Source organism: Haliotis rubra, unplaced genomic scaffold (assembly GCF_003918875.1).
Source record: "Haliotis rubra isolate DU_JTF1 unplaced genomic scaffold, ASM391887v1 Scf600, whole genome shotgun sequence".
In the NCBI taxonomy this organism is placed as follows: Eukaryota; Metazoa; Mollusca; class Gastropoda; order Lepetellida; family Haliotidae; genus Haliotis; species Haliotis rubra.
The window spans coordinates 335,991-346,553 of NW_025767303.1; the positions used below are offsets into that span (position 1 = coordinate 335,991).

The following is a 10,563-nucleotide window of genomic DNA, read 5'->3' on the forward strand; positions in this document are numbered from 1 at the left end:
CACGTAATTAGAGACATGTATGTGTTTGGCATAATTTCAGACTAGTACAAGCGGCTAGACTATTTAAAACTCAAATATTAATTATGTACAGCCTAAATTTTAATAAAATTTGCTTTAATGATTAACATTAGTGTGTTTCTATAAACAAAATGAAATTGGATTAGTTTTGCGAAATGGAAACAGACAACCCCTCGATGGTGTGAAATGTTTTCTTTCTTGATGGTCTGACGATAAAAATGAAATGGGATACTACACTAAGTATTGGTCTCCACAGATTTTGTTTAAACGGCAGCTTTTGAAATAAGTTGCAGGAGAATTTCACTTAAATCAACCATTTTCTTTTCAGACATTTGTCTGCACTCATAATGTGTGCAGCAAAGCAGCTTCACTTAAAATAAACAATGCAGGGTTGTTGAACCAAGATGCTAAATGTCTCCTACCTTCCTTGCAGGTCAGCCCCCAAGCCAGGGTTTGACGGAACGTGATGTCATAATCATCGCCTGTGTGTGTGCCATCATCATCATCACGCTCCTCACGGTCCTCGTCTGTTTTATCTGCAAGAGGAAACGCAACCAAGGTAAATACAAAACAAAAAATCAGTTACTATGGTTATAGCCGACAATATTGACATCAAAGTTTCCATGCTACACTCCATTACTAATTTACCATGGTAAATAACAGTAAATAATTTACCATTGTAAATTGGATGATGAGAAATACTGATGTCAAACAATTTTTCCATTGTAAATACTGCTAAGAAAAGATTTTTTAATGAAATAACATCATCAGCATAATGTGTCCTGATCACCATATATACAATATTAGTGGTATGACAATAGCACACGTTACCCATCCTGATCGAGGACCTCCTGACCTGCATCTGTCCCCAGCCCGTCTTAAAGTCCTAGAGTATTAGTTGAAAAAGAAGTCCAGCTCAAGTCTAAAATATTTGGACAATGTTGTTCTGAGCGCCTTATGGATTTTATTCTATTTTCTTTTCTTTTGTAAATATATATTTTTAAATAAAATAAAAGTATTTCTGTGACTAAATGTCAGTCTCATGAAAACCCTTCAGGTGCACACGGTGCTCACACAATTCAAACATGTCTCTGAACAGGCATTTTACATTTCTTAGATCCAGCCACACATTTAGATAATCGTGTAGCAATGTTCCATGTGAAGACTTGATCATAAAATAATCATTAAATAACTAGACATGTTATAGGGATACATAAAAGAAAACATTACGTCACTGAAATGTAAATATTTCATTGATAATATAAGTACATGTACGAAAATATTTTATTGAAGACGAATTAATTTGTAAATCAAAATATTGCATTAAGGATGTATAAGAAAATATATTCTTCTTCAAAACAAATTCTTATTGTTATATTTAAACAAGAAACCCTTGGAGAAGATAAGAATAGTTTCACCACATGTCAACGGAATCAATCTTGGGTTTCTATCTCAGCCCAGGAGGAGGGTACAATTGACCTATTGTCCGATACTGGGATAGTTGATCTCCCTAAATACACCTAAATCCCCAACTTTATATCAGGGCTGCAGGTTTAAGGGCCCTTTGTGTGACTAACCAGATAAGACGAGAATATACAACAGGGTCAAAGTGTCAAGCAGAAGAAATTAAAATTTATTCTTATCTGCCAAGTTCCAAATTTGTCACTGCAGTATTTTATGGTATATTGGTCACTGTCAAGTAGGGGGTCAGTGTTGGTGTACCTGATCCAAGACTGAAAATGTAAAATTCTGCCATGCTTGAAACAAATAAGGGAACACATGAAAGTAAAAGTGTTCCTTTATTTATTTCCAGAATTTCACCCACAGTGCAATACATACCTTGTGAAGAAACCAGGAAAAGTATAAAGGAACACTTGTACTTTCATGTGTTCCCTTATTTGTTTCCCTGAGTATAAACGGTCAATGTTGAACACATCCTATAGTCAGTTTCCAAACTGTAGTTTTGATCCTTTGTGTTATATTGAACAGAGAAAAACCAAACCCAATATGTCTATCATTAATCAATGATTCTCTGGTGAAAAGTTTAACATTGACAAGTTACTCTATGGAAATCTGAAACAGGCTATATTTTTGTGGAGAAGATCTGATATTTCGGTGCAGCTGATGGCATTTACAACTAGGGTGAATATTTGTTCAAGGACATGCCCACAATAGAATGACAAAAACACCTATTGTTCAAGCAGATGTTCAAAGGAAGCTCTTGTCAATTAAAACCAGTTGTCTGTCGAATAGCATCACACAATACTATTGACTCCAGAGGTATCAGTTTAATTTCTCTCCATGTTCCCACGGGGAGTTTGAACAGAACTGTGGCCGACTCCAGGGTGAACTTTAAACTTGGAACGGAGCATTTTTCCAGTGGAAGTTATATTTGAGTGTGAAAGATTCGTATCAATGCTGGACAAATGACTAATATTGACCGAGTGTGACCTCTTTGGACATTAAGCCAGATTAATTTCAGGAGCTCAATATAGTTGATTGACATTGTCTTTATTGCAAATTAATCTGGCAGTTTGGATGTGTGTTACACCAGAGAAGAACTTTGTCAATTGACGAAATCTCAATATTTGACAAACTAATGGCGAATTGAGTCTGTTACTGGACAAACTTTCTGGCAAGATTTAATTGACAGTTAATATATGCAAGCTTAAGGCTTTGGGACGAATAAACACACCGTGAAGTGGATTTGAACGAATAAGTGACGAAAGTTTAGAAACATCAAGATGACAGCCAGACCAGTCAGATATTCAGACATGCTGTTTACCAGACAACATGTTGGTGGTGAGTTTGAAAAGAAATATTAAAATACACCAGCAAGTTAATTCATGTATTTTTTCACATCCTTTTTAATGATTTTAATTGTTACTTCTTCTTTTTTCAGCAAAGGAATATACTTCGGAAAATCCTGCGTGAGTACCTCGTATTTTGTCTGTTTTATCAGTTTAACAAATTTATGAAGAACAGCTTAGTGTTTATCCCCGTCTCATGTGAATTAATCAATTTGATTTTTATTTTTGGTTTTGCTTTATGTCACATGGCATGTGATAGATAAATGTATATTCAGTTGTGTCATGTCAAACCATCGGGTAAATAAATGTGAGTGAGTGAGTTTGGTTTTACGCCGCTTTTAGCAATATTCCCGCAATATCACAGCGGGGGACACCAGAAATGGGCTTCACGCATTGTACCCATGTGGGGAATCGAACCTGGGTCTTCGGTGCAATGAGCGAACGCTTTAACCACTAGGCTACCTCACCGCCCCCTGTTGTGTCATGCCAAACCATTGGGTAAAATAGTTTTAAACAAGTCGGTGGATGACACATTCAAGATGGAATCTGTCACCAGTGACAATGAAAACAAGGTGTTTGTGAGAAGGACGCTCGACACCAGGTGTCTGTAGAATTGTGGTAGGCTGGTGGTAAATGTTTTGCCACAAGTGAAGCTGAGAGCAAAACTGATATCAGTGATGATACCGGGTACCCATGAGGGAAAGACAGATTCTGGCTTTCATGGACGACTGCAGGGAAAACAAACAAATATAATTATTAAACCCAGGGGCTCTGCTGCATATGTACAAACAGTCCTAGCCGTCACACATATCTTAATCTCCATGTATCCTATTTCAGACGCAGACCTCAACCAATTAATGGTAGTGTAACAAATTCACAAAAAACGCCCCAAGCTTACGACAACACAGGTATGACACAGTTGGATGTCCTCGAGTTGGATGACCCTAGCATTAATGGAGCTTTTGCACGTGATTCTGCTCTGACTAATATTAATAATGGTTGTAAGTATTGCATGCTAGTTTAGACTGAGTTATCTCCCTTTACAGTGGGTGCGAGGTGTTAACTAGACACTTAACGGTCGAGTTTAGCTCTGGGACAGGGTCTTGTTGGATTTGGTATCTGTGGAATTATGAAGATTTAACATCACTGGTGATGGAAATTACCAAAGGTGTGGGTCATGTAGAATAGTCAGCAGCTCACATGCCAGGGGAGATAACTCACTTTTATAATCTTCTCTGTTTCATCTGTATTCAATTCAAAGAATATAATATGTAACCTTCTCAAAAATGAAATAACATTTCAATGAATATCCAGATCTAATCTGCACGGGTTTACTAACAATGTGAATCTTGAACTCTGAATTAAAATAATTTCCAACTTATTAATTTTTGACAATATTTTGGTTTGTCTTATATTTTCAAAATATAAGTCATAAATAAGATCCATGTCAAGTTCTTTGCATGAGCATGCCAAGTGCGATGTCCTATACAGTAGATGAGTTATCTGTGGTAGAAATTTCTCTTCTCTCTCCCAACCTGACTACCCTTCAAGCCATCTTAGTACCACCATCATCAAAAGATGGGTGAGTCCAGTTTTGGAAAATAGGGTGGAATGGGTTGCTGCATCATCTTATAAGTCCTGTCTGACTTCAGTAATGCTATGCCCTTATGACTAATTAAACATATAAAATTAAATCATTCTTAAATATTTTCTCAACACCAGATGGGCCATTGGAACTGAAGCGAAATGGGCACATTCCTTATCGAGACGGACATCTGCGACCCAATGGCAATATCGTACATGACACGTCATACGATTCCCAGTTAGAGAAACAGATATTTGAAAATGAAATGAATCGAAGGAATGAAAGTATGAAAATTTCAATATTGGAGAATTGGAGAGAAAATTGAAAACTTAATTTGAGAAAGAGGTTACAGAAATATATACTTTTCTTTTTCACTTTCCCATATATCCAAGTCTGTGTTTCCTTTTGATGGTAGAGGAAAGTTTCTATTTCATTTCTTTCAAACATGTACCATAAGTTTTGTGTTAAAAATACCTTGAATCTCAACTTTGAAAACAATATGTATGGCTGGAAAATATGTTGAAAAGCTGTATTTTATTTTTACATGAAAACGAAAACATCAATCCCTTTCTCAAAATATGTTTTGAATTCCTGATACCTGTTGTAAAGTGCTCCAGGAGATAACAACATGAATTATTTATGCAAATGATATGCTAATGAAGATAAATCATAATATACAATCATCTGAGCTTGATGAGTTTCGAACTTAGGACAGGGGCGATGTAATCAGTCATGGTTCATGTCCAACTGTAAACTTTGTTTTACATAATCGCACAACTTTTTAGATATGCACTACAACTTTGTTTTTCACAGTCTTGTAACTTGGAGCACTTTACAATAGTATATATATCTATATTTGTATGTCGAGTTTGTTTTGTCTGTCTTGAAATTTGTGAAGTTGTGTTTTGGTGTGAGTTGTTTACATATAGCCTCAAATATTTGGTTTGATGCACTAGCATATCTAGACAAAGCTTGTGTGGTTCCATTATGTAAGTGTTTTTCGAAAATACTACCTTCCTTAAACATTGTCTTGTTTCAGAATGTGCAGTTATTTTCCTAACCACTTAATATATTGTTTGGGAAATCAGCCTTAGTTTGAACTTTTGAACACTATCTAAATTATTCATTACAATTAACTGTTTCTACAAATTCCTGCTAGAGTGTTGACTGTTTATTGTATGTGGTTATTTTATATATTTCAAGTATTTTATTTGTTTTTTAATTCTGTTTTCCAGACAACAGCAAAGGTAGCAGGCCAGGAGGTAAGATATGCAGATACTTATAAATAATTGTAAAATGATTGTGAGTGTCTTGGATATGGAAACCAGATCACCTAGGGTAAACAGCAGCACAAACCTGGGATGGATTCAAACCCACAGTAGGATGTTGGCTTGTCTGGAATAACTGTACCCACAAACCGTGATGACTATCAGTTTATGGGTGTGACGATCTGATACCCTTAATGATTGATAACTAATGTCGGAGACCAGTCTTGCTGACCTGGTTGACACATGTTGTCATATCCCAATTGCGTAATTCAACGCTTATGCTGTTGATCACTGGATGGTCTGGTCCAGGCTTTTGTTTACTGACAGGTGCCATATAGCTGGAATATTGCTGAATGCAACGTTTATCAACAAACAAACCAATGATAACTGATGATTTGGTACCTATGGTGATTTGATACCCGTGATTATTTTATGTCTGTGATGATTTGATACCTGTGTTTGTTTGATACCTTGATTATCTGATTGTCATGATGCAATGTGTGTGTTCCAGAGCTGCAGTTTCACGGTATTCCACGCAGTCCCACGAAGGAGAAGTACATGGACCTGGAGGAGAAGAAAGAAGGCAGCCTTCAGTCCGGCCAGGAGAGCGGATATTCCACACCAGACCCGAACAAACCCAAAAAGGTTATATATGAAGTCGTTGTCTGAACCTGTCCCGTGTTTTCTATTGGTGGATCCCAACACTCTTCACCCTTCACTGAGCTTGTCCTCAAAGCTGATTGGCTGAAATGTCAGGCAGAAATGTGTGACAGCACACAGAGTAAGTCAGTCGTTCGCCTCTCATTCTTTGCCGGTCAAAACCTCGTACCTCATGTGTGTGTGTGATAAGACAAAAGAACTTATCCCTAAGTTGGCGTGGCTGCCAAGGGAGATAACTGTGATCGCACTTCCGTGCTCTTGTGCTTCCAATGTGGCTGCAATCAGAAACTATTTGACCTTTGTGGAACCGTGACCATGTATTGTGATTCTCAAAATGTGTGCATGCTTGTGACCTTGACCCCCGTGGTGACCTCTGTATGGAATGACCTTCAGACTATGTACAACTGCACTATGAAGTCCTATCTGCTGCACCAAGTTGAACTTCGACACTGATGGTCATGTGACCTTGACAGTGATGTGTCATGTGACCTTGACCCTAATGAGGGCTAACGTGGTACATATCTGAACAGACAATTGTGTTAGGTGAAAACAGACAGTTACAGGGCCAGCGTGCGCCAGAAGCATGACAGTGAACAGTGCAGACATATCGTCGATGAAAACAAGCTGCCATTCAGCATTACATGATTAATATTTTTATATGAAAAATGGACAACACAGAGCTAAAGCTCCAACTGTTTATATGGTGCTTTCCATGTCACACACAATCAAGTTTGTGTGGTGCCGCGGTGGCTCAACTAAATTAAGCAGACGTTTGTTACTTGGAAACCACCGATCACCATTGTTTATGTTTAGTGTTGCATATGTCATGTGACTGTTGGTATGGATGAGGATCGACACTCGCGTAGTCTTGCTTACCCCATAGAATACAGACTCCTGCACGTCTTGGACCTGGGATGTCATGTCCAGAAATATACTCCTCAAAAGAAGATAAGGAACACCCAAAGGTTTCCACCTGAAAACCTGTCGATCAGGGCCCCAAACATCTCGAAACATCCCCTCACAGATGGTTGCTTACATGGAAAGGAAATACATACTTCATCAAATGCTTCATAGACAATGAATATTATTTACCAGCAGTGGAAGACATGTTATTATGATAGACGTGACTGGTGAACTAGAGTCATATAAAAAAACCAGTTGTTCCTTCACTTCTTTTGAGCAGTATATGAAGAATATTTGAATGAAGGGCAGATAAGTGTATTGTTATTAATCTCAGGTGAAGCATTAAATGTGTACAATAATCAAAATCCCAGACTGTGCGCTTCTGCGTATACTGAAGATTAGTTGTAGGCTAGTAGTGTCAGTGTACAGTAGAGCTCCACAGCATAATACTTGCATGAGAACAAATGTTAGTATTTGACACATTTTTCAACAGTTTTTAGACCAAATGACAAAAAGTTTTCTGTTTTTACTAAGTAAAATCAAGTGTGTTAACAATAAACCAAAGATGCTTCAGTGATGTTATGGAATTGAGAATACCATATTTTATATCTCGATTATAAGGATGATTGTTGAAATTGGAAAGTAAAACCATTAATTTTGGGGCATTGTATATTTCTGTGCTACATGAAGGAAAGTAGTTTGTGTCGTCCCTGAAACTCTGGATACAGAGTTGACACGGATTACAGCAATCCTAAAATACCATAATATTTTGAAAATATGCAATCAAAAAGCAAAGCGATCGTATGTATATTGACTTACGACAGTCTTAACAGTGAGAACACTTTATAAAATAAATTCCACAATGTGTAGCGGCGAACAGACTTAGATTTCTGATGGTCTTAGATCGAGACCACATAGTGAAATAGTTATGTATATACTGATACACTCACCGGTTTACATTGACTACATGTTTGCGATAGTTACACAGTTTGGACAGTTAAAAAGTTAGTTTTACTACAAGTGAAGAGTTAGGAAGGCTACAGACTTATGGCTTTGTATGCACGCTCTAAATACCCATCGTAGATGATCAGAAGGACTGACAGGTCAGTATATGTCAGTGTGTATCTTGTATTACGTCATAGCTCGTGAAGCTGGAGTTACCTGTTCTGAATGGTGAATCACACTCAATTCATTTTAAGCTTTTGCTGAAACATTTTTAGAAAAATTACGGAAGCTGTTTCATTATCTTATCATTATTTGAGCAGGAAATTTGGTTTTAGGTGTAAGATTAAGATTTGAATCTTGTTTATTTTGATAAGTGTAAACTATTTTACATGTTGAGATGTTAAAAACTCCGCTGTTTGAATGGAGCTGCAGGGCCAAATGACCACAACTAGAAAGTGATAGTATTCACATAAACAAATCATCAGATATACTCAGATGTAACTTTGGAGATCTCATTCATGTTTTTCCGGATTATAATAAACTCCTGTATTAAAACTGCTATAATCTGGCAATTGGTTGTACATACTGTGAGAATGAGATGTGTCTGTGAGATTGGTTGTACAAAAGATCTATAGTGCTCGGATGTGTTATAAATATATTTAACCTGTCCAGGGCAATACGTCCCATATGTCGCCATTAAACAATATGATATAAAGTAAATAATATATCAACTTTGAACAAAACCATTCTTTTAGATTCAAACGTTATTCACAAGAGAAATGTTTGAAAGGTAGAACTGAAAAAGGCAGTTTTGATATTAGATATTTCTTTGAAAGCCATATGGATTTTCGAAGATCATTTTGTGATAAAAATGATTTTTACCATTGATATTATTTTATGTGTGGGAAAATGTTATTTTTTTTTATGTGACATTTTACAAATTTTACTGCCAAATAATGATTTGACAGAAATTTTGAAGGTGCTTACTGTGTTTGTAAATTAGAAGAAAAAATTAAGTAGTTGCTAGGGGTAACATGCGTGCTTCTTCCGTCCAAATATTGAAAGCTAGTGATGCAAGAGCAGGGTTTTGACTTTTCTGAAATCCTTTTGTCAAAATTGGACATATGCAAATATTGTACACATTTACATCATTCTATATGCAAAATGAGTGCCTCGCCCATCTGGAGCACCTGTAAGAAATATGTAGTTTCTACACCAGGAATTAGGTTAAGCACTATCCCTGTGTGTTGAAATATCCTGAAATTCCATGTATGTTTCTGAAATATCAACATGTGAATGGTTATGACAAATACCTCCTGGCTGGGTAATACGAGACCATAATGTTCCACCTGATGGTCATGAATACTTCCGTATCACACAGGGAAACAAGCACCAGAAACAAGATTATAGTAACTACTGCTTTGGTTTGGTTACCATTTATCATTAAATAGCCAGTTTTGGTCTTTGTATTTCAATATGAAAGTAAAAGGAAACATGTTTGGTAATTACATTAATATACATAGTTTTAAAAAAGGCAATGATTTTTAAATAATTCATATTTTAAGTTGAAATAAAGGACAGAAAGTGCTTCACCTTTGTCCAGGTCAATACAATACATAGATAGATAGAAACCATGCAGCTATCATGCCTTTAGTACTTCTGGGTATTATACTAATTCAGATATAGAAGCTAAATTTATCTGATTACAAACTTTTAGTGTTTCTCAAACAATGTTGTTTCAGAATTCTAGAATGGAAAGATCTGTCAGACAGATCTGTGTTATATTTCATTAATATCAACATGTTTGAATGATACTCTAAGTATATATATCACAAGATAAGTTGGAATTTTATTATGAAATAATTGAAAATTCTCAATTTTAACAGACATGTTTCACTATGCTTCATTTTCCCACCATATTTGTAACATATGAGTAGCATTATCATTGTATATATGTACACAGTTTTCATGACGTTAAGCTGTTTCATGGTGTACACCATTGTTTCATTATGTACAACGTTGTTGTATCCGCATGTGCATGAACAGGTTAGTAATCATTGTACATCATCATCAACATAATAAAATAAAAATCATCGACAATAGATCGTATTTGTTGTTGTTTTTGCATTGGATATACCAGATCTACATGCGGTGTTGTAGATGTGTCGAGAGCACATCTTGAGGTTGAACACCATTGACATTAAGAAGATTGTGACTCCCAGTGATGAAACTATTGAACGCTGTAGCATCGAGACGACTTTAGCTTCAATATCTTATTTATATTTTTCGATAGTGCTAGGAATATTGTGACTCGCATCTGAACACAATGAATGTTGTTGCTCGAAGACATCACATACATGTACCTTACATAGAC

At 36.3% G+C, this 10,563-nt stretch overlaps 1 protein-coding gene across 3 annotated transcripts in view; it reads left to right on the forward strand.

Annotated features, from left to right (window-relative positions):
* Window positions 1-10,291, forward strand: part of LOC124255507 (hemicentin-1-like) — a 97,914-nt gene extending 87,623 nt beyond the window's left edge. Inside the window, exons 15-20 of one of the 3 annotated variants that reach the window (XM_046689442.1) lie at window positions 452-577; window positions 2,921-2,948; window positions 3,666-3,829; window positions 4,551-4,697; window positions 5,649-5,675; window positions 6,193-10,291. In XM_046689442.1, the coding sequence (XP_046545398.1) occupies window positions 452-577; window positions 2,921-2,948; window positions 3,666-3,829; window positions 4,551-4,697; window positions 5,649-5,675; window positions 6,193-6,350 (650 nt within the window). In that variant the 3' untranslated portion in view covers window positions 6,351-10,291. The remainder of the gene's footprint in view (window positions 1-451; window positions 578-2,920; window positions 2,949-3,665; window positions 3,830-4,550; window positions 4,698-5,648; window positions 5,676-6,192) is intronic. The other 2 variants (XM_046689443.1, XM_046689444.1) reach the window with 2 other exon arrangements.
* Window positions 10,292-10,563: the final 272 nt, after the last annotated feature.